The sequence below is a fragment of the Ascaphus truei genome, assembly GCF_040206685.1.
Source record: "Ascaphus truei isolate aAscTru1 chromosome 2 unlocalized genomic scaffold, aAscTru1.hap1 SUPER_2_unloc_2, whole genome shotgun sequence".
NCBI lineage: Eukaryota > Metazoa > Chordata > Amphibia > Anura > Ascaphidae > Ascaphus > Ascaphus truei.
The window spans coordinates 749927-774691 of NW_027453816.1; the positions used below are offsets into that span (position 1 = coordinate 749927).

Below are 24765 nucleotides of genomic sequence, written 5' to 3' on the forward strand. Positions count from 1 at the left end.
TTATTAAATGTTTTTTCACTAATCCCAGTCATCTGTCTCTCTCAGCATCTGTCTGTCTCAGCATCTGTCTGTCTCAGCATCTGTCTGTCTCAGCATCTGTCTGTCTCAGCATCTGTCTGTCTCAGCATCTGTCTGTCTCAGCATCTGTCTCAGCATCTGTCTGTCTCAGCATCTGTCTGTCTCAGCATCTGTCTGTCTCAGCATCTGTCTGTCTGAGCATCTGTCTGTCTCAGCATCTGTCTGTCTCAGCATCTGTCTGTCTCAGCATATGTCTGTCTCAGCATCTGTCTGAGCATCTGTCTGTCTCAGCATCTGTCTGTCTCAGCATCTGTCTGAGCATCTGTCTGTCTCAGCATCTGTCTGTCTCAGCATCTGTCTGTCTCAGCATCTGTCTGTCTCAGCATCTGTCTGTCTCAGCATCTGTCTGAGCATCTGTCTGTCTCAGCATCTGTCTGTCTCAGCATCTGTCTGTCTCAGCATCTGTCTGAGCATCTGTCTGTCTCGGCGTCTGTCTGTCTCGGCGTCTGTCTGTCTCAGCATCTGTCTGTCTCAGCATCTGTCTCAGCATCTGTCTGTCTCAGCATCTGTCTGTCTCAGCATCTGTCTGTCTCAGCATCTGTCTGTCTGAGCATCTGTCTGTCTCAGCATCTGTCTGTCTCAGCATCTGTCTGTCTCAGCATATGTCTGTCTCAGCATCTGTCTGGGCATCTGTCTGTCTCAGCATCTGTCTGTCTCAGCATCTGTCTGAGCATCTGTCTGTCTCAGCATCTGTCTGTCTGTCTCAGCATCTGTCTGTCTCAGCATCTGTCTGTCTCAGCATCTGTCTGTCTCAGCATCTGTCTGAGCATCTGTCTGTCTCAGCATCTGTCTGTCTCAGCATCTGTCTGTCTCAGCATCTGTCTGAGCATCTGTCTGTCTCAGCATCTGTCTGAGCATCTGTCTGTCTCAGCATCTGTCTGTCTCAGCATCTGTCTGTCTCAGCATTTGTCTGTCTGAGCATCTGTCTGTCTCAGCATCTGTCTGAGCATCTGTCTGTCTCAGCATCTGTCTGTCTCAGCATCTGTCTGAGCATCTGTCTGTCTCAGCGTCTGTCTGTCTCGGCGTCTGTCTGTCTCGGCGTCTGTCTGTCTCGGCGTCTGTCTGTCTCGGCGTCTGTCTGTCTCGGCGTCTGTCTGTCTCGGCGTCTGTCTGCCTCGGCGTCTGTCTGTCTCTGCGTCCGTCTGTCTCGGCATCCGTCTGTCTCGGCATCCGTCTGTCTCGGCATCCGTCTGTCTCGGCATCCGTCTGTCTCGGCATCCGTCTGTCTCGGCGTCTGTCTGTCTCGGCATCCGTCTGTCTCGGCATCTGTTTGTCTCGGCGTCTGTCTGTCTCGGCATCTGTCTGTCTCAGCATCTGTCTGTCTCAGCATCTGTCTGTCCCAGTCATCTGTCTGTCTCAGAGAGACATCTGTCTGTCTCGGCGTCTGTCTTTTTTCGGCGTCTGTCTGTCTCGGCGTCTGTCTGTCTCGGCGTCTGTCTGTCTCGGCGTCTGTCTGTCTCGGCGTCTGTCTGTCTGAGCGTCTGTCTGTCTGAGCGTCTGTCTGTCTGAGCGTCTGTCTGTCTGAGCATCTGTCTGTCTCAGCATCTGTCTGTCTCAGTATCTGTCTGTCTCGGCGTCTGTCTGTCTCGGCGTCTGTCTGTCTGAGCATCTGTCTGAGCATCTGTCTGTCTGAGCATCTATCTGTCTCAGCATCTGTCTGTCTCAGCATCTGTCTGTCTCAGCATCTGTCTGTCTCAGCATCTGTCTGTCTCAGCATCTGTCTGTCTCAGCATCTGTCTGTCTGAGCATCTGTCTGTCTGAGCATCTGTCTGTCTCAGCATCTGTCTGTCTGAGCATCTGTCTGTCTGAGCATCTGTCTGTCTCAGCATCTGTCTCAGCATCTGTCTGTCTGAGCATCTGTCTGTCTGAGCATCTGTCTGTCTCAGCATCTGTCTGTCTCAGCATCTGTCTGTCTCAGCATCTGTCTGAGCATTTGTCTGTCTGAGCATCTGTCTGTCTCGGCGTCTGTCTGTCTCGGCGTCTGTCTGTCTCGGCGTCTGTCTGTCTCGGCGTCTGTCTGTCTCGGCGTCTGTCTGTCTCGGCGTATGTCTGTCTCGGCATCTGTCTGTCTCGGCGTCTGTCTGTCTCGGCGTCTGTCTGTCTCGGCGTATGTCTGTCTCGGCGTATGTCAGTATTGTTCTTAATGTCACTGTTAGTTACTGTATTACACTATGTTATTTTATTTATCTCTTTCACACGACTGATCGCCTGCAAGTGGATTCACCTTCCATCTGGTTGTATATATCCTTTTTATTTAGTGTGTCTTAGTGCCACACACACTCACACAGTTACACTGTAACACACACACTCACACAGTTACACTGTAACACCCACCCACAGTTACACTGTAACACCCACCCACCCACACAAAGTTACACTGTAATACACACACAATTACACTGTAACACACACACTCACACAGTTACACTGTAACACACACACTCACACAGTTACACTGTAACACACACACAAACACAGTTACACTGTAACACACACGCACACAGTTACACTGTAACACACCCACAATTACACTGTAACACACACACTCACACAGTTACACTGTAACACACCCACACAGTTACACTGTAACACACACACACACACTCACACAGTTACACTGTAACACACACTCACACTGTAACACACACTCACACAGTTACACTGTAACACCCACACAGTTACGCTGTAACACACACACTCACACAGTTACACTGTAACACCCACACCAACACAGTTACACTGTAACACACACACACACACACTCACACACACACACACACACACACACACACACACACACACACACACACACACAGTTACAGTACACTGTAACACACACACTCACACAGTTACACTGTAAAACACACACACAAACAGATACACTGTAACACACACACACACACACACACACACACACACACACACACACACACACACACACACACACTCACACACAGTTACACTGTAACAAACACACTCACACAGTTACACTGTAACACACACACCCACACAGTTACACTGTAACACACACACCCACACAGTTACACTGTAACACACCCACACAGTTACACTGTAACACACACACTCACACCGTTACACTGTCACACCCACACACACACAGTTACACTGTAACACACACAGTTACACTGTAACACACACAATTACACTGTAACACACACACACAGTTACACTGTAACACACAGTTACACACACACACACACACACACACACACACACACACACACACACACACACACACACACACACACACACACAGTTACACTGTAACACACACACTCACACAGTTACACTGTAACACTCACACAGTTACACTGTAACACACCCACACAATGTAAGCAAAGTACTTTGACAGAAATCTGTGCTGGTCCCAGATCCATCTTATCCTATACTGCTCCCTGCTGGTCTCAGCAGCACACAGCGCGCGGGGGGTGCTGGGAGTTGTAGTCCTTTCCCAGGAAGAAGAACTCTGCCGCCTGGTGCCGCAGGACTCCACGTCCCAGCATGCAGCGGGGCTCCTCCTCTATCCCCTGATGTCTTAATGCTGGGAACTCACAGATCCATCTACAGCAGCTCAGGGGGAGCACCATGTCTGCAGGGGGGAAGGTGAGGGGGAGCACCGTGTCTGCAGGGGGAGCACCGTGTCTGCAGGGGGGAAGGTGAGGGGGAGCACCATGTCTGCAGGGGGGAAGGTGAGGAGGGGGGAGACCCATGTTTGCAGGGGGGAAAGTGAGGGGGAGCACCGTGTCTGCAGGGGGGAAGGTGAGGGGGGGGGGAGCACCATGTCTGCAGGTGAGGAGGGGGGAGCACCATGTCTGCAGGGGGGAAGGTGAGGGGGAGCACCGTGTCTGCAGGGGGGAAGGTGAGGGGGGAGCACCATGTCTGCAGGGGGGAAGGTGAGGAGGGGGGAGACCCATGTTTGCAGGGGGGAAAGTGAGGGGGAGCACTATGTCTGCAGGGGGGAAGGTGAGGGGGGGGGGGGGGAGCACCATGTCTGCAGGTGAGGAGGGGGGAGCACCATGTCTGCAGGGGGGAAGGTGAGGGGGGAGCACCATGTCTGCAGGGGAGAAGGTGAGGGGGGAGCACAATGTCTGCAGGGGGGAAGGTGAGGGGGGTGCACCATGTCTGCAGGGGGGAAGGTGAGGGGGAGCACCATGTCTGCAGGGGGGAAGGTGAGGGGGGAGCACCATGTCTGCAGGGGCGAAGGTGAGGGGGGGAGCACCATGTCTGCAGGGGGGAAGGTGAGGGGGGGAGCACCATGTCTGCAGGGGGGAAGGTGATGAGGGGGGGAGCACCATGTCTGCAGGGGGGAAGGTGATGGGGGGGGGGAGCACCATGTCTGCAGGGGGGAAGGTGAGGGGGGGAGCACCATGTCTGCAGGGGGGAAGGTGAGGGGGAGCACCGTGTCTGCAGGGGGGAAGGTGAGGGGAGGGAGCACCGTGTCTGCAGGGGGGGAGCACCGTGTCTGCAGGGGGGAAGGTGAGGGGGGAGCACAATGTCTGCAGGGGGGAAGGTGAGGGGGGTGCACCATGTCTGCAGGGGAGAAGGTGAGGGGGGAGCACAATGTCTGCAGGGGGGAAGGTGAGGGGGGTGCACCATGTCTGCAGGGGGGAAGGTGAGGGGGAGCACCATGTCTGCAGGGGGGAAGGTGAGGGGGGGGAGCACCATGTCTGCAGGGGGGAAGGTGAAGGGGGGGGAGCACCATGTCTGTAGGGGGGAAGGTGAGGGGGGGGAGCACCGTGTCTGCAGGGGGGAAGGTGAGGGGGAGCACCATGTGCACCATGCCTGCAGCGGGGAAGGTGAGGGGGGGAGCACCATGTCTGCAGGGGGGAATGTGAGGGGGGGAGCACCATGTCTGCAGGGGGGAAGGTGAGGGGGGGGGAGCACCATGTCTGCAGGGGGGAAGGTGAGGGGGGGGAGCACCATGTCTGCAGGGGGGAAGGTGAGGGGGGGGAGCACCATGTCTGCAGGGGGGAAGGTGAGGGGGGGGAGCACCATGTCTGCAGGGGGGAAGGTGAGGGGGGGGAGCACCATGTCTGCAGGGGGGAGGTGAGGGGGGGAGCACCATGTCTGCAGGGGGGAGGTGAGGGGGGGAGCACCATGTCTGCAGGGGGGAAGGTGAGGGGTGGAGCACCATGTCTGCAGGGGGGAAGGTGAGGGGGGGGAGCACCATGTCTGCAGGGGGGAAGGTGAGGGGGGGGAGCACCATGTCTGCAGGGGGGAAGGTGAGGGGGGGGAGCACCATGTCTGCAGGGGGGAGGTGAGGGGGGGAGCACCATGTCTGCAGGGGGGAGGTGAGGGGGGGAGCACCATGTCTGCAGGGGGGAAGGTGAGGGGTGGAGCACCATGTCTGCAGGGGGGAAGTGAGGGGGTGAGCACCATGTCTGCAGGGTGAAGGTGAGGGGGGGGAGCACCATGTCTGCAGGGGGGAAGGTGATGGGGGGGGGAGCACCATGTCTGCAGGGGGGAAGGTGAGGGGGGGAGCACCATGTCTGCAGGGGGGAAGGTGAGGGGGGGGGAGCACCGTGTCTGCAGGGGGGGAGCACCGTGTCTGCAGGGGGGAAGGTGAGGGTGAGGGTGGGAGCACCATGTCTGCAGGGGGGAGGTGAGGGGGGGAGCACCATGTCTGCAGGGGGGAAGGTGGGGGGGAGCACCATGTCTGCAGGGGGGAAGGTGAGGGGGGGAGCACCATGTCTGCAGGGGGGAAGGTGGGGGGGAGCACCATGTCTGCAGGGGGGAAGGTGAGGGGGGGAGCACCATGTCTGCAGGGGGGAAGGTGGGGGGGAGCACCATGTCTGCAGGGGGGAAGGTGGGGGGGAGCACCATGCCTGCAGGGGGGAAGGTGGGGGGGAGCACCATGCCTGCAGCGGGGATGGTGAGGGGGGGAGCACCATGTCTGCTAACGGGAAGGAGAACCAAGACAAGTGTCCCAGAGTCTGTGGGGGGTCTGTATGCGCTGGAAGTTGGGCCCGTCCTCTGTGGTTCCTGCCGCTGGGCCCCTGCTCCCCGCCGCTGGGCCCCTGCTCCCCGCCGCTGGGCCCCTGCTCCCCGCCGCTGGGCCCCTGCTCCCCGCCGCTGGGCCCCTGCTCCCCGCCGCTGGGCCCCTGCTCCCCGCCGCTGGGCCCCTGCTCCCCGCCGCTGGGCCCCTGCTCCCCGCCGCTGGGCCCCTGCTCCCCGCCGCTGGGCCCCTGCTCCCCGCCGCTGGGCCCCTGCTCCCCGCCGCTGGGCCCCTGCTCCCCGCCGCTGGGCCCCTGCTCCCCGCCGCTGGGCCCCTGCTCCCCGCCGCTGGGCCCCTGCTCCCCGCCGCTGGGCCCCTGCTCCCCGCCGGTTCCTGCCGCTGGGCCCCTGCTCCCGGGCCCCTGCTCCCGGGCCCCTGCTCCCGGGCCCCTGCTCCCGGCTGGTTCCCGCCGCTGGGCCCCTGCTCCCGGGCCCCTGCTCCCGGGCCCGTGCTCCCGAGCCCCTGCTCCCAAGCTTCCTGCTCCCGGCTGGTTCCCGCCGCTGGGCCCCTGCTCCCGGGCCCCTGCTCCCGAGCTCCCTGCTCCCGAGCTCCCTGCTCCCGAGCTCCCTGCTCCCGAGCTCCCTGCTCCCGAGCTCCCTGCTCCCGGCTGGTACCCGCCGCTGGGCCCCTGCTCCCGCCGCTGGGCCCCTGCTCCCGCCGCTGGGCCCCTGCTCCTGGCTGGGCCCCGCCGCTGGGCCCCGCCGCTGGGCCCCGCCGCTGGGCCCCTGCTCCCGGCTGGTTCCCGCCGCTGGGCCCCTGCTCCCGGCTGGTTCCCGCCGCTGGGCCCCTGCTCCCCGCCGCTGGGCCCCTGCTCCCCGCCGCTGGGCCCCTGCTCCCCGCCGCTGGGCCCCTGCTCCCCGCCGCTGGGCCCCTGCTCCCCGCCGCTGGGCCCCTGCTCCCCGCCGCTGGGCCCCTGCTCCCCGCCGCTGGGCCCCTGCTCCCCGCCGCTGGGCCCCTGCTCCCCGCCGGTTCCTGCAGCTGGGCCCCTGCTCCCGGGCCCCTGCTCCCGGGCCCCTGCTCCCGGGCCCCTGCTCCCGGCTGGTTCCCGCCGCTGGGCCCCTGCTCCCGGGCCCCTGCTCCCGGGCCCCTGCTCCCGAGCCCCTGCTCCCAAGCTTCCTGCTCCCGGCTGGTTCCCGCCGCTGGGCCCCTGCTCCCGGGCCCCTGCTCCCGAGCTCCCTGCTCCCGGCTGGTACCCGCCGCTGGGCCCCTGCTCCCGGCTGGTACCCGCCGCTGGGCCCCTGCTCCCGGCTGGTACCCGCCGCTGGGCCCCTGCTCCCGCCGCTGGGCCCCTGCTCCCGCCGCTGGGCCCCTGCTCCTGGCTGGTTCCCGCCGCTGGGCCCCGCCGCTGGGCCCCGCCGCTGGGCCCCTGCTCCCGGCTGGTTCCCGCCGCTGGGCCCCTGCTCCCGGCTGGTTCCCGCCGCTGGGCCCCTGCTCCCCGCCGCTGGGCCCCTGCTCCCCGCCGCTGGGCCCCTGCTCCCCGCCGCTGGGCCCCTGCTCCCCGCCGCTGGGCCCCTGCTCCCCGCCGCTGGGCCCCTGCTCCCGGCTGGTTCCCGCCGCTGGGCCCCTGCTCCCGGGCCCCTGCTCCCGGGCCCCTGCTCCCGAGCCCCTGCTCCCAAGCTTCCTGCTCCCGGCTGGTTCCCGCCGCTGGGCCCCTGCTCCCGGGCCCCTGCTCCCGAGCTCCCTGCTCCCGAGCTCCCTGCTCCCGAGCTCCCTGCTCCCGGCTGGTACCCGCCGCTGGGCCCCTGCTCCCGGCTGATACCCGCCGCTGGGCCCCTGCTCCCGGCTGGTACCCGCCGCTGGGCCCCTGCTCCCGGCTGGTACCCGCCGCTGGGCCCCTGCTCCCGGCTGGTACCCGCCGCTGGGCCCCTGCTCCCGCCGCTGGGCCCCTGCTCCCGGCTGGTTCCCGCCGCTGGGCCCCGCCGCTGGGCCCCGCCGCTGGGCCCCTGCTCCCGGCTGGTTCCCGCCGCTGGGCCCCTGCTCCCGGCTGGTTCCCGCCGCTGGGCCCCTGCTCCCGGCTGGTTCCCGCCGCTGGGCCCCTGCTCCCGGCTTGTTCCCGCCGCTGGGCCCCTGCTCCCGCCGCTGGGCCCCTGCTCCCGGCTGGTTCCCGCCGCTGGGCCCCTGCTCCCGGCTGGTTCCCGCCGCTGGGCCCCTGCTCCCGGCTGGTTCCCGCCGCTGGGCCCCTGCTCCCGCCGCTGGGCCCCTGCTCCCGCCGCTGGGCCCCTGCTCCCGGCTGGGTCACCCAGAAGTCAGAACCAGCTTCCGGCGCACACCGGCGGGAGAGAGAGGCCGATGTGAGGAGAGCCGGGAGCTGGTGCCAAGAGGCGGCAGCCAGTGGTAATTGTATTTTGGGTGGGATCCGGGGGTAGTAGTGGTAATTGAATCTGGGGGGGGCAGTGGTAGTTGTATCTGGGGGACAGTGGTGTTTGCATCTGGGGGGGCAGTAGTGTTTGTATCTGGGGGGGCAGTGGTGTTTGTATCTGGGGGGGCAGTGGTGTTTGTATCTGGGGGGGCAGTGGTGTTTGTATCTGGGGGGGCAGTGGTGTTTGTATCTGGGGGGGCAGTGGTGTTTGTATCTGGGGGGGCAGTGGTGTTTGTATCTGGGGGGGCAGTGGTGTTTGCATCTGGGGGGGCAGTGGTGTTTGTATCTGGGGGGGCAGTGGTGTTTGTATCTGGGGGGGCAGTGGTAATTGAATCTGGGGGGGCAGTGGTGTTTGTATCTGGGGGGGCAGTGGTGTTTGTATCTGGGGGGGCAGTGGTGTTTGTACATGGGGGAAAAGTGGTAATTGAATCTGGGGTGGCAGTGGTGTTTGTATCTGGGGGGGCAGTGGTGTTTTGTATCTGGGGTGGGGGGCAGTGGTGTTTTGTATCTGGGGTGGGGGGCAGTGGTGTTTTGTATCTGGGGGGGCAGTGGTGTTTTGTATCTGGGGGGGGCAGTGGTGTTTTGTATCTGGGGGGGCAGTGGTGTTTTGTATCTGGGGGGGCAGTGGTGTTTTGTATCTGGGGGTGCAGTGAACCTGAACTGCAGGGACAGGTAAGAATTTATATTTAGTAATTACTAAATTGTTTTGCTTGACTTGTTTTCACATTAATCAGCGCTTTGTCGCACAGTTTTATATTTTCTTTCGAAGATAATAGTACAGACTGAAAAAACTTAAATGCATGCTTGCTAATGCAAGAAGCCTGACAGATAAAATGGGGGAGCTGGAATTAATAGCTGCAAGGGAGCAGTATGATATCATAGGCATTACTGAAACATGGTGGGATGAAACTCATGACTGGACAGTTAATTTAGAGGGTTATTCTCTTTTTCGGAAGGATCGAACAAATAGAAGAGGAGGTGGAGTATGTCTATATGTAAACCAGATCTAAAACCTATTATAAGGGGTGATGTCTATGAAGGGAATGATGAAAATGTAGAGACCTTGTGGATAGAAATTAGCAGTGGAGATAAAAGTATAAAGAAAATGTTTGTGGGAATATGCTATAAACCACCAAATATCTGTGAGATTGAGGAAGCTAAAATACTTTTGCAAATGGAGAAGGCATCAAAACTGGGTCATGTTTGCATAATGGGGGATTTTAATTATCCAGACAGACTGCGGCAATGAGATTAGCATTTTAATGAAAGGAAACAGGTTTTGGGTTGCTTAAAGACAATTATATGACCCAAATTATTGAGGAACCAACCAGGAGAGGGGCAGTTCTGGATTTGGTCATATCAAACAATGTAGAAGTAATAACAAATATTCAAGTCCTGGAACATTTGGGTAACATTGATCATAACATGGTCTCATTTCAAATAAATTATCAAAAAACAGATTACTTGGGTTCAACAAAGACTTTAAACTTTGGAAAGGTAGATTTTAATAAACTGAGGTCTAATCTAGTAGTAAAAACCAATGTGGCTAAATAAACAGGTAGGGGAGGAAATGGACAAGAAGAGGAAGGCGTTTAGATTCTTTAAGTCAGAAGGGACAGAGACATCGTATCAGAATTATAAGGAATGCAACAAAAATTGCAAAAGGGCAATCAAATTAGCAAAAATGGATAATGAAAAAAGGATTGCAATAGAAAGTAAGGTCAACCCTAAAAAATTCTTTAAGTACCTTAATAACAAAAAAATGAGAAAAGAAAATATAGGACCCTTTCAGTTTGAGATGGGTAGGCAGATTATTGGAGATAAGGAAAAAGCTGAGGTATTAAACAAATTCTTTGCCTCTGTGTTTACCAGGGAAGAATCAAGTTCAATAGTAGTGCCGCAGGAGGAAGCCACAACCTCCATATTAATGAACAATTGGTTAACTGAGGAAGAAGTTCATAGACCAGGGTAATGCAGTTGATGTGGTCTACTTAGATTTTGCAAAGGCTTTTGATACGGTTTTACACGAGGTTGGTGTACAAAATAAAGAAAATTGCACTCAGTAATAATATATGCACTTGGATTGAAAACTATTTAAAGGACAGAAAATAGAGAGTTGTAATAAATGGAACTTTTTCAGGTTGGGCTAAAGTCGTGAGTGGAGTACCTCAGGGATCGGTACTGGGACCCCTGCTTTTTAACTTGTTTATTAATGACCTTGAGGTTGGCATCGAGAGCAAAGTCTCCATCTTTGCTGATGACACTAAATTGTGTAAGGTAATAGAATCAGAGCAGGATGTAATTTCTCTTCAGAAGGACTTGGAGAGACTGGAAATGTGGGCAGGTAAATGGCAGATGAGGTTTAATACGGATAAATGTAAGGTTATGCATTTGGGAAATAAGAATAAAGTTTGCACACCCCTGACTTAGAGCACAAAAATTTGGAGAAAGCTTTGTATCACTCGTCCAAATGATGACATGCCCAGGGCCTTTGTAACAGCTAATGTGCTAAACTCGGATCCCGTTTTGCTGCAGCGGTGCTCAAGGCAGGGATGCCCACTCTCCCCAGTGCTATTTAACCTGGCGATAGACCCTCTAATACGACATCTTGAATAGATGGACAATTTTAAGGGCATACACATAGGCAGTGTTCGACAAATCCATTAAAATACAGGCCCGTGGCGACTGGATTTGACCCAGTGGCGACCTCCTCATGGCCAACTCCAAGCAGGGCGGGATTGGGAGCGGGACTAGGTGGCGAGTAGATTTTTTGGTTTGGCGAGTAGATTTTTGGGTGATTTGTCAACCACTGCACATAGGGAATCAGGGACTAAAAATAGCAGCTTTTGCTGATGATATGCTCCTTTTTTTTTATCTCAAACCCCAAAAAATCAATACCAGCCATCATTGAGAAAATACAGACATTCAGCAACATTTCTTATAACCATAAACTATAAACGATATAACCATAAACTTTGAAAAGTCAGAAACATTAGTGCTCTTTGACAAAAAGGAGACGAGGTAGAGGGTCCCTTTCCTTTGGGTGAATGGGTGAAAAAGCACATACAATTCCTAGGCACCCTCCTGCGTAATGACATGCAACAAGTGTGTGCAACGAATAAATAAGCAAATAGAAAAAGAATGAGGCCGCTAGTGTAATTATCTACAATATATTGGTTGAGTCTCAATTCCCTAAAGCAAGAGTAATACGAATAAACACCCAGCGCATGAGATTTTACCTATTAATTGAAACCTTGATGTTCGTTAGAAGCAATTTGTACCCGGATTTCAAAGAACAAAAGAATATGCAGATTCAAAATATAAAATGTAATAAAAAGCAATTTTACAAACATTGATAATGACAGACACCAAGCGTATGGTTTGGCTGTACCGAAGCCTGGTTCAAACCTGAACACAATTATTCACTGACAACAGCAACCAACAGATAAAACAAACATCGCATGACCTTCGTAATCACAGGAGGACCAGTACATGCAATTGTGTGGCACGTGGAAAATTAATTCCCAACATAGTCCTCACTGTTTGAAGATTTGTATGTTTGGCCCTATGACTCAATGTTAAAAGTATCAAATGTGAAAATGCCATTTCTTTCCACTTTGTGTTTCTGAATTGCAGTTTGTTTCCACTTTATCTTCAAAAAGGGGTTTAATTCCCTCTTTCCTGATTGTAGGGGAATAGGTGTTTTCATTTATTATGTTGTATAATTATACCTTGTGGTTATATTATAAGGTTCAGTGTGTTAGACTGCTTTTTTTTATGTCCAATTTGTAATATACAGTGGTGTGAAAAAGAAAGCTTTACTTTAGTACTTTAGGGTATTTGAGACATATGGTGGTGTGAAAAAGAAAGTACACCCTCTCTGAATTCCATGGTTTTACATATCAGAACATAATAACAATCATATGTTCCTTAGCAGGTCTTAAAATTAGGTAAATACAACCTCAGATGAACAACAACACGTGACATATTACACCGTGTGTGTGTGTGTGTGTGTGTGTGTGTGTGTACACACATGACATATTACACCGTGTCATGATTTATCTAACAACAATAAAGCCAAAATGTCACTATTTTTTCACGTAGCAGTTTTCACATCATGACACCCACTCCGTTGCCGTTCTACACTATAATTGTGTGTGTGTGTGTGTGTGTGTGTGTGTGTGTTACATACAGCAGTCATGAAGGGTAAAGGAACAGGGTCCCACGGATTTCTAGATGTAGCCGTGTCCCCTGATTCACCCCATTGAGCGGGAGGTGGTGTTTTATACATCATTAGATATTATTATTCATATTAGGTACCGGTTGGGTTACTGCTACTGGTCACTCCGTTAATATTGTTGCTTGCTGTCTATCCCTGACATCAATGTATTAGATGGTAATGTCAAAGACTTGGTTTGTTCTGTCATTGTCCTTTTCTATTATATGGCAGATATACCCTCCAGTTTATAATTATATGGTTATTGTGTGTTTGATAGATATACCCATTGTATGCTAACCATCATGTTTTATTCTGTTCTGTTGTTATGTTGCTGATACATGACGCGGTATATGAAATACTTTACTGCGCATGTCCGGGACCTTATAATGGTACCATGTACCTTTAAATCTTTTCCCATAAATACACGGACACACAGGGACTTTATTCATTCAATTTACCCCTGAGGAAGGAGGCAGAGGCTTCCGAAACGCGTTGGGTGGTCCCTGGTATCACTGAGACTGTCCTGATCCCGGCAAACCGTGCCGTGCGGCTGCTCCACCAAAGCATCTTTTGAATTTGCCGCCATAGATCTACACGCGACCGCGAGGAGCTGGTGAATCTGCGGCTTAATCCTCCTGGTGCCGGGCGCTTCTGCGCATGTCCAAACCACGGAGGACAGAGACACAGCATTCAGACAGCTTCCCCTGCTCCTGCGACAGCGTGGGCGGATGCTCTTTCCACTGACGGTATACACCACACGTGGCAGGCGCCGGAGAGACGTGCAGGAGCTGTGCCAGCGGTATGTGAGAGGGGATACTCTCTGAGTATCCACTGCCCATTACCATCCAGGCTCCGGTAAGCGGGCATTTCGGCCAGTTACAGGATATCGTTGGGACCTTTAACTTTGTCATATTTGTCTTATATGGTTTTATAACATATTAAATGTTTTTTATTAGTCATCTGTGTGATCAGCAACATTGTTAGTCATTGTCTGTGTGTTTGTCTTGAGTATGTTACAGTATTATACTATGTTTTCTTTTTCTTATATTTCATGGTTGATCACCATCTGCTGAGATCATCATTGAATTTTCCAATCGCCATCTGGTCGTATATATTTTATATTATATATATTTTTGATAGCGCCATTGATACCATTACAGTCCATTGCTCTGATCTTAATTTCCTTGTTATATATATATATATATATATATATATATATATATATATAACCTATTCTTATTAGCGCTACCTATTGTGTTTTACTTTCTTTACATCAGGTGACTGCCCAGGAGCTCATGGGAGTTGTAGTTTCTCCACGGAGCCTCTCTGCCTTAATCTGCACAGACACACAGCTATTACATCAGCCACTGCCTGTCTGACTCTGCTCTAACACACTGCAACACTGTTGCAGACACTCCACAGGCCTCTCACTGAACAGAGTCAAACACCAACTGAACACACATATGAGGTTCCTACCACATTCTTACATTCTCCCCCTTGCAGAATCCAACGACCCCGCTTGGGCTACACCTACATAACTATACACAGAATGTTATATAACCAAAAATAACGCAACACAGTACATCTTACTTATTGCTCTATATTAAATTGCACAGTTCAGTGAACATTACCACTACCGACTGTACTCTGCGGCGAGCCCACTGCTGAGCCTCATAATGGGGTACCCCAAATAGATCATAAGCCATCCTCATTGGAGGTTGACCAGCTCTTTGGCTTCTGCGAATTTGTTCTTCAGCTACCTCCTCTGGAGAGTAGCAATTCCCATTTGGCATTTCCAACTCTGCCCTTGAGGGGCTTGATAAGTCTACAAAGTCTTTGTGGCACAAAGCACGGGCTCTGTGGATCTAGCGGCTGGCTCATTGGAGTCAGCGTCTCTGTCGTTGGACCAAGGGGCTCTTTACCCGTAGCTCCTTCGGGAGATGCCCCCACGGCCGGAAGGCCCCTTTGAGAGGTTCCCTCCATAGGATTCTCAGAGGTGGCATTTATTACAGTCTCTGGGCCAACCTCTGTATTTTCATCTTCTCCATCTATTGAAACAGTGGGCACTTCCAATTCGTTGTCCCCTACTTGAGGTATGGGGAGCAGGTGATTCCTTTGCCATACCTTTACCCGGCCTTCTGAATCCTTGATGCGGTACACCGGGAGGCCAGGCATCTGTGATTCTACCTGATACACCCCATTTCTCCACCGATCAGCCAGTTTGTGCTTCCCAGGAATGCCTAAATTACGAAGAAGAACAGCATCCCCCGGGCAAATCTCTTTATGCCTCACCTTGTGGTCATAGCGTCTTTTGTTGCTTGCATTTAATTGCGCCGCCGTCTTTTCCGCCAATTTATAGGCCTGCTGTAGACTGTCTTGTAGTCTTTGTACATATCGGAAATGCGTCCTGTTGGATACCCCATCGGTAGATATCCGCAGTCGCACATCCACGGGCAGTCTAGCTTCCCTTCCAAACATCAAGAAGTATGGAGTATACCCGGTAGACTCGTGGCGAGTACAGTTATATGCATGCACCAGTGTCTCCACATGCTTGCTCCACTCCGTCATCTGAGAGCCTGTTAGTGTTCCCAGCATGTCAAGTAGCGTGCGGTTGAACCGTTCAGTCATAGCATCCCCTTCTGGGTGGTACGGGGTCGTTCGTGACTTAGTTATATTTAACAACTTCAGCAGTTCTCTAATGAGAGTGCTCTCGAAATCTCGGCCTTGATCCGAATGTAGCTGGTTCGGTAATCCATAATGAATGAAGTATTTTTCCCATAATACTCTAGCCACAGTCACCGCCCGTTGATCTTTGGTGGGGAATGCTTGGGCGTATCTTGTGTAGTGGTCCGTAATCACTAGTACATTACCGATGCCCCGGGAGTCCGGCTCGATGCATAAGAAGTCCATGCACACCAAATCCATGGGGCCGAGCTTTTCAAATGTGCCATGGGGTCAGCCCGAGTGGGGAGAGTCTTCCTCTGTATGCAGCGGGTACACTGTCGGCAATGCAATTCCACGGATTCTCTCATCTTCTTCGGCCAGTAGAATCGGTCCCGAAGTAACCCAAATCTTTTGTCGACACCCAGATGGCCATGATCATCATGTAGGGCGCTGAGGACCATATTCCGCAGAATCTTGGGCAGGAATAGCTGTCGCCGGTCGGGATGATTATGGTAGGGTATGACCCGATACAGGAGGCAATTGTCCAGTTCGAATTTCTCGAACTCGTTCAACAAGAGTTTCACCAATTCTCTGGGGGCTTACTTAAGAATAGAGGGGTTTCCTTGCTGCAGGGCTTGGCGAGCTAATTCTACCACAGGGTCTTGAATTTGATGCTGCACTAGCTCGTTCCAGGAGATAATTTTGTCTTCCGTGAGGTTCATTCCCTCCAAGCCTCGGTAGGCCCGAGGGACAGCACTGGATTGACACCCTAATGAATCGGCTACTCTTAGCTCCGAGAATGCGACCTGATCGTCGACTACTGCGGCTATGGAGCATAGAGCACGTATACCAGGCCCCGGAATTTCTTCCCACACCTCCTCATCCAGGACAGGCTGGAGCCCCGGTCTTCGTGACAAAGCATCGGCCCCTACGTTGGTGGGCCCTGGTTTATACTTGAGGTTGAAACGGTAGTTGGCCAGCGCCGCCAACCACCGATGACCTGTCGCATCTAATTTGGCGGACGTGTTAATGTACGTCATTGGATTATTGTCTGTCCGGACTTCAAACTGTACCCCATACAAGTAATCGTGTAACTTGTCCACTACTGCCCATTTGAGGACTAGGAACTCCAGCTTGTGGACAGGATAGTTCTGTTCACTTGGGGTCAAGCTTCGACTCGCATACGCCACGGGGCGGAGCCCTGTGTCATGTTTCTGGTGCAACACTGCTCCCAGTCCACTAAAACTGGCATCCACGTGTAGCACGTATTTGTGGTCAGGATCGGCATAGGCCAGTACTGGGGCCTGCGTTAGACTGGCTTTCAGTTTCAAGAATGCTTGCTCACAAGCAGGGGTCCATTTCTCTCCAAAGGGCGTGTGCGCCGTGATGTTTTTCTTGCCCGTATCCTCAGGATAGATCTTTAAAAGGTTATTCAGGAGCTTAGCTTTGCTTGAGTAGCCCTCCACGATGCGCCGGTAGTAGCCACAGAACCCCAGGAAGGATCGGAGTTCTTGGACGTTACTGGGCCTGGGCCAATTCACTACGGCCTCTATCTTCCCCGGGTCGGTGGATATCCCTTCAGCTGATACAATGTGGCCCACATAAGTCACGGACGTGCGGCAAAATTTACATTTATCCAGGGACAGTTTGAGTCCCTCCTTCTGAAGTCGATCCAACACCATTAACCGCTCCTCGTGCTTCTCCAACGTTTTCCCGAACACTATAATGTCATCCAAGTACACTAAGCATTCTTGCGGGTTCATGTCTCCCAGGGTCTGTTCCATTAACCTCTGAAAGGTGGCAGGGGCCCCGCAGATCCCTTGTGGCATGCGGGTGAACTGGTATAACCCTAGCGGACAGATGAAGCCTGTTCTCTCCTGGTCTTCCAGATCCATGGGCACTTGATAGCATCCCGACCTCAAATCTAGTACACTGAACCATTTACTTCCCGTCAAGGCGTTCAGAAGGTCCTCAATGCGTGGGAGGGTATACTGATCAGGTACCGTACGATTGTTCAGTGTCTTATAGTCTACGCATTCTTCGTGCGGACCACCACGATGGCAATTTCTTTCGTTCCAAGGACAATTTCTTTCATTTCCTTATCCCAGTGAGTGTGGTTTTAAGTGTATTCTGCAGTGTGTTTGTCTATTAAGGAAATAAATCACAATTTATTTTGCCACCTGTTCAATCAAGTACCCAGAAATATAAATGTATTGATAAAAGTTGATGTCATCGTGACAACTATGAGATCTGTATTGATTGGCTGTGGGGTTTTATTGTGAATACCAGTTACTTGTGAATTAGTATTATTGATTTGTTGTTGGTGGGGTGTGAGCTGGTTATTATATTATTGATTTGTTGTTGGTGGGGTGTGAGCTGGTTATTATATTATTGATTTGTTGTTGGTGGGGTGTGAGCTGGTTATTATATTATTGATTTGTTGTTGGTGGGGTGTGAGCTGGTTATTATATTATTGATTTGTTGTTGGTGGGGTGTGAGCTGGTTATTATATTATTGATTTGTTGTTGGTGGGGTGTGAGCTGGTTATTATATTATTGTATTGGCTTTCTCCCCCTTGTGTTTTCTTTTATACTTTGAATATTGGACACCAGGTTCTCAGCAGGTTAAGTCTCTGTGTTATAAAATGGCGGCTGTGTGGGACGTGGCTCCTTCTCTGTGTTATATAATGGCGGCTGTGTGGGATGTGGCTCCTTCTCGGTGTTATATAATGGCGGCTGTGTGGGACGTGGCTCCTTCTCTGTGTTATATAATGGCGGCTGTGTGGGACGTGGCTCCTTCTCTGTGTTATATAATGGCGGCTGTGTGGGACGTGGCTCCTTCTCTGTGTTATATAATGGCGGCTGTGTGGGACGTGGCTCCTTCTCGGTGTTATATAATGGCGGCTGTGTGGGACGTGGCTCCTTCTCTGTGTTATATAATGGCGGCTGTGTGGGACGTGGCTCCTTCTCTGTGTTATATAATGGCGGCTGTGTGGGACGTGGCCCCTTCTCTGTGTTATATAATGGCGACTCTGTGGGACGTGGCTCCTTCTCTGTGTTATATAATGGCAGCTGTGTGGGACGTGGCTCCTTCTCTGTGTTATATAATGGCGACTGTGTGGAACGTGGCTCCTTCTCTGTGTTATATAATGGCGACTGTGTGGGACGTGGCTCCTTCTCTGTTATGTAATGGTGGCTGTGTGGGACGTGGCTCCTTCTCTGTGTTATATAATGGCGACTGTGTGGAACGTGGCTCCTTCTCTGTGTTATATAATGGCGACTGTGTGGGACGTGGCTCCTTCTCTGTTATGTAATGGTGGCTGTGTGGGACGTGGCTCCTTCTCGGTGTTATATAATGGCGGCTGTGTGGGACGTGGCTTCTTCTCTGTGTTATATAATGGCGACTGTGTGCGACGTGGCTCCTTCTCTGTGTTATATAATGGCGGCTGTGTGGGACGTGGCTCCTTCTCGGTGTTATATAATGGTGGCTGTGTGGGACGTGGCTCCTTCTGTGTTATATAGTGGCGGCTGTGTGGGACGTGGCTCCTTCTCTGTGTTATATGAGATCTGTATTGATTGGCTGTGGGGTTTTATTGTGAATACCAATTACTTGTGAATTTGTATTATTGATTTGTTGTTGGTGGGGTGTGAGCTGGTTATTATATTATTGATTTGTTGTTGGTGGGGTGTGAGCTGGTTATTGTATTATTGATTTGTTGTTAGTGGGGTGTGAGCTGGTTATTGTATTATTGATTTGTTGTTGGTGGGGTGTGAGCTGGTTATTGTATTATTGATTTGTTGTTGGTGGGGTGTGAGCTGGTTATTGTATTATTGATTTGTTGTTGGTGGGGTGTGAGCTGGTTATTGTATTATTGATTTGTTGTTGGTGGGGTGTGAGCTGGTTATTGTATTATTGATTTGTTGTTGGTGGGGTGTGAGCTGGTTATTGTATTATTGATTTGTTGTTGGTGGGGTGTGAGCTGGTTATTGTATTATTGATTTGTTGTTGGTGGGGTGTGAGCTGGTTATTGTATTATTTATTTGTTGTTGGTGGGGTGTGAGCTGGTTATTGTATTATTGATTTGTTGTTGGTTGGGTGTGAGCTGGTTATTATATTATTGATTTGTTGTTGGTGGGGTGTGAGCTGGTTATTGTATTATTGATTTGTTGTTGGTGGGGTGTGAGATGGTTATTGTATTATTGATTTGTTGTTGGTGGGGTGTGAGCTGGTTATTGTATTATTGATTTGTTGTTGGTGGGGTGTGAGCTGGTTATTATATTATTGATTTGTTGTTGGTGGGGTGTGAGCTGGTTATTGTATTATTGATTTGTTGTTGGTGGGGTGTGAGCTGGTTATTATATTATTGATTTGTTGTTGGTGGGGTGTGAGCTGGTTATTATATTATTGATTTGTTGTTGGTGGGGTGTGAGCTGGTTATTATATTATTGATTTGTTGTTGGTGGGGTGTGAGCTGGTTATTATATTATTGATTTGTTGTTGGTGGGGTGTGAGCTGGTTATTGTATTATTGATTTGTTGTTGGTGGGGTGTGAGCTGGTTATTATATTATTGATTTGTTGTTGGTGGGGTGTGAGCTGGTTATTATATTATTGTATTGGCTTTCTCCCCCTCGTGTTTTCTTTTATACTTTGAATATTGGACACCAGGTTCTCAGCAGGTTAAGTCTCTGTGTTATAAAATGGCGGCTGTGTGGGACGTGGCTCCTTCTCTGTGTTATATAATGGTGGCTGTGTGGGACGTGGCTCCTTCTCTGTGTTATATAATGGCGGCTGTGTGGGACGTGGCTCCTTCTCTGTGTTATATAATGGCGGCTGTGTGGGACGTGGCTCCTTCTCTGTGTTATATAATGGCGGCTGTGTGGGACGTGGCTCCTTCTCTGTGTTATATAATGGCGGCTGTGTGGGACGTGGCTCCTTCTCTGTGTTATATAATGGCAGCTGTGTGGGACGTGGCTCCTTCTGTTATATAATGGCGGCTGTGTGGGACGTGGCTCCTTCTGTTATATAATGGCGGCTGTGTGGGACGTGGCTCCTTCTGTTATATAATGGCGACTGGTTGGGACGTGGCTCCTTCTCTGTGTTATATAATGGTGGCTGGTTTGGACGTGGCTCCTCTGTGTTATATAATGGCGGCTGTGTGGGATGTGGCTCCTTCTCTGTGTTATATGATGGCGGCTGTGTGGGACGTGGCTCCTTCTCGGTGTTATATGATGATGGCTGTGTGGGACGTGGCTCCTCTGTGTTATATAATGACGGCTGTGTGGGACGTGGCTCCTTCTCTGTGTTATATAGTGGCGGCTGTGTGGGACGTGGCTCCTTCTCTGTGTTATATAGTGGCGGCTGTGTGGGACGTGGCTCCTTCTCTGTGTTATATAATGGTGGCTGTGTGGGACGTGGCTCCTTCTCTGTGTTATATAATGGCGGCTGTGTGGGACGTGGCTCCTTCTCTGTGTTATATAATGGCGGCTGTGTGGGACGTGGCTCCTTCTCGGTGTTATATAATGGCGGCTGTGTGGGACGTGGCTCCTTCTCTGTGTAATATAATGACGCTGTGTGGGACGTGGCTCCTTCTCTGTGTTATATAATGGCGGCTGTGTGGGACGTGGCTCCTTCTCTGTGTTATATAAGGGCGGCTGTGTGGGACGTGGCTCCTTCTCTGTGTTATATAATGGCGGCTGTGTGGGACGTGGCTCCTTCTCTGTGTTATATAATGGCGGCTGTGTGGGACGTGGCTCCTTCTCTGTGTTATATAAGGGCGGCTGTGTGGGACGTGGCTCCTTCTCTGTTATATAATGGCGGCTGTGTGGGACGTGGCTCCTTCTCTGTGTTATATAATGGCGGCTGTGTGGGACGTGGCTCCTTCTCTGTGTTATATAATGGCGGCTGTGTGGGACGTGGCTCCTTCTCTGTGTTATATAATGGCGGCTGTGTGGGACGTGGCTCCTTCTCTGTGTTATATAATGGCGGCTGTGTGGGACGTGGCTCCTTCTCTGTGTTATATAATGACGGCTGTGTGGGACGTGGCTCCTTCTCTGTGTTACAGTATATAATGGCGGCTGTGTGGGACGTGGCTCCTTCTCTGTGTTATATAATGGCGGCTGTGTGGGACGTGGCTCCTTCTCTGTGTTATATAATGACGGCTGTGTGGGACGTGGCTCCTTCTCTGTGTTATATAATGGCGGCTGTGTGGGACGTGGCTCCTTCTCTGTGTTATATAATGGCGGCTGGTTTACATGCTGCAGCGCTGGGTAATGAGAGCAGCCCAAGTGATATATGTACGTGTGTCAGCGCTGCTTCACTCTCTGGCAGTTACCTGGGATTGAGCAGACGTAAAACGAGAAGACGGGCCCCAAGGTGACGAGGGCCCCCAGGTGACGAGGGGCCCCCAGGTGACGAGGGGCCCCCAGGTGACGAGGGGCCCCGGGGCAGGGTCTCTGTTTACCTTTTACTTTCTGCTCCTCTGCGCACTGAGTGTGCCTTATTTCCCCGTATTGTCATGGTTTGAGGCGCTGCCTATACTATATAAATACACGTCTGAGTACATACATGTGCTGTGTGTGTGTTGCAGGGGCCGGTGACGTTTGAGGACGTCGCGGTGCGTTTCTCGGAGGAGGAGTGGGAGTATTTAGAAGAATGGCAGAAGCAGCTTTATAAGGAGGTCATGGTGGACAATTACCAGACCCTCGACTCTCTGGGTAAGGGGAGGAGGTGTGTGTGTGTGTGTGTGTGTGTGTGTGTGTGTGTGTGTGTGTGTGTGTGTGTGTGTGTGTGTGTGTGTGTGTGTGTGTGTGTATCTGTCTCTCTGGGTGAGGAGGTGTGTGTGTGTCTCTGGGTGAAAAGATAGTGTGTGTGTTTGTGTGTGTCTGGGTCAGGAGGTGTGTGTCTGGGTCATGAGGTGTGTGTGTGTCTGTGTCTGTCTCTCTGGGTGAGGAGGTGTGTGTGTCTCTGGGTGAAAAGGTAGTGTGTGTGCCTGTGTCTGGGTGAGGTGTGTGGATGAGGAGGTCTGTCTGTCTGGGTGAGGAGGTGTGTGTGTGTCTCTGGGTGAGGAGGTGTGTGTGTGTGTCTCTGGGTGAGGTGTGTGTGTGTCTGGGTGAGGAGGTGTGTGTGTGAGGGTGTGTGTGTGTGTGTGTGTCTCTGGGTGAGGTGTGTGTGTGTGTGTGTGTATGTGTGTCTCTGGGTGAGGAGGTGTGTGTGTGTCTCTCTGGGTGAGGAGGTGTGTGTGTGTGTGTGTGTGTGTGTGTGTCTGGGTGTGTGTCTGGGTGTGTGTCTGGGTGTGTGTCTGGGTGTGTGTCTGGGTGAGGAGGTGTGTGTGTGTGTGTGTGTGTGTGTCTCTGGGTGAGGTGTGTGTGTGTGTGTGTGTGTGTGTGTGTTTCTATGGGTGAGGATCTGTGTGTGTGTCTCTGGGTGAGGATCTGTGTGTGTGTCTCTGGGTGAGGATCTGTGTGTGTGTCTATGGGTGAGGGTGTGTGTGTGTGTGTGTGTCTATGGGTGAGGAGGTGTGTGTCTATGGGTGAGGATGTGTGTGTGTGTGTGTGTGTGTGTGTGTGTGTGTGTGTGTGTGTGTGTGTGTGTGTGTGTGTGTGTGTGTGTATCTGTCTCTCTGGGTGAGGAGGTGTGTGTGTGTCTCTGGGTGAAAAGATAGTGTGTGTGTTTGTGTGTGTCTGGGTCAGGAGGTGTGTGTCTGGGTCATGAGGTGTGTGTGTGTCTGTGTCTGTCTCTCTGGGTGAGGAGGTGTGTGTGTCTCTGGGTGAAAAGGTAGTGTGTGTGCCTGTGTCTGGGTGAGGTGTGTGGATGAGGAGGTCTGTCTGTCTGGGTGAGGAGGTGTGTGTGTGTCTCTGGGTGAGGAGGTGTGTGTGTGTGTCTCTGGGTGAGGTGTGTGTGTGTCTGGGTGAGGAGGTGTGTGTGTGAGGGTGTGTGTGTGTGTGTGTGTGTCTCTGGGTGAGGTGTGTGTGTGTGTGTGTGTGTGTGTGTGTCTCTGGGTGAGGAGGTGTGTGTGTGTCTCTCTGGGTGAGGAGGTGTGTGTGTGTGTGTGTGTGTGTGTGTGTGTGTGTGTCTGGGTGTGTGTCTGGGTGTGTGTCTGGGTGTGTGTCTGGGTGAGGAGGTGTGTGTGTGTGTGTGTGTCTCTGGGTGAGGTGTGTGTGTGTGTGTGTGTGTGTGTGTGTGTGTGTGTGTGTGTGTGTTTCTATGGGTGAGGATCTGTGTGTGTGTCTCTGGGTGAGGATCTGTGTGTGTGTCTCTGGGTGAGGATCTGTGTGTGTGTCTATGGGTGAGGGTGTGTGTGTGTGTGTGTGTGTCTATGGGTGAGGAGGTGTGTGTCTATGGGTGAGGATGTGTGTGTGTGTGTGTGTGTGTGTGTGTGTGTGTCTATGGGTGAGGATGTGTGTGTGTGTGTGTTTCTATGGGTGAGGATCTGTGTGTGTTTCTATGGGTGAGGATCTGTGTGTGTGTCTCTGGGTGAGGATCTGTGTGTGTGTCTCTGGGTGAGGATCTGTGTGTGTGTCTCTGGGTGAGGATCTGTGTGTGTGTCTATGGGTGAGGGTGTGTGTGTGTGTGTGTGTGTGTGTGTGTGTCTATGGGTGAGGAGGTGTGTGTCTATGGGTGAGGAGGTGTGTGTGTGTGTGTGTGTGTGTGTGTGTGTGTGTGTGTGTGTGTGTGTGTCTATGGGTGGGGATCTGTGTGGGTCTCTTGGTATTCTGTTCTTCACATACACGCCACGTTGGGTCCTGAGTCTGTGAAGTGTAAATGTGTCTGACCTAGCTATTTTGCTGCAGACTGAAGCAGTGAAACCGGATTTGCCTGTAATTTATAATAAGGTGTGAGCTCAGGTCACTTCTCCCAAATATTACCTGTGTGCAAGGTGTGAGCTCAGGTCACTTCTCCCAACTATTACCTGTGTGCAAGGTGTGAGCTCACGTCACTTCTCCCAACTATTACCTGTGTGCAAGGTGTGAGCTCAGGTCACTTCTCCCAAATATTACCTGTGTGCAAGGTGTGAGCTCAGGTCACTTCTCCCAACTATTACCTGTGTGCAAGGTGTGAGCTCAGGTCACTTCTCCCAACTATTACCTGTGTGCAAGGTGTGAGCTCACGTCACTTCTCCCAACTATTACCTGTGTGCAAGGTGTGAGCTCAGGTCACTTCTCCCAACTATTACCTGTGTGCAAGGTGTGAGCTCAGGTCACTTCTCCCAAATATTACCTGTGTGCAAGGTGTGAGCTCAGGTCACTTCTCCCAACTATTACCTGTGTGCAAGGTGTGAGCTCAGGTCACTTCTCCCAACTATTACCTGTGTGCAAGGTGTGAGCTCAGGTCACTTCTCCCAAATATTACCTGTGTGCAAGGTGTGAGCTCACGTCACTTCTCCCAACTATTACCTGTGTGCAAGGTGTGAGCTCACGTCACTTCTCCAA

At 52.3% G+C, this 24765-nt stretch overlaps 1 protein-coding gene across 3 annotated transcripts in view; it reads left to right on the forward strand.

The window, feature by feature from the left end:
• The first annotated feature begins 3613 nt into the window (after positions 1-3613).
• Positions 3614-24765, forward strand: part of LOC142473270 (uncharacterized) — an 88363-nt gene continuing 67211 nt past the window's right edge. The window contains exons 1-2 of one of the 3 annotated variants that reach the window (XM_075580470.1): positions 3614-3702; positions 21924-22050. In XM_075580470.1, coding sequence (XP_075436585.1) covers positions 3685-3702; positions 21924-22050 — 145 coding nt within the window. In that variant the 5' untranslated portion in view covers positions 3614-3684. Of the gene's footprint in view, positions 3703-5881; positions 5906-21923; positions 22051-24765 lie in introns of those variants that run through there. The other 2 variants (XM_075580471.1, XM_075580472.1) reach the window with 2 other exon arrangements.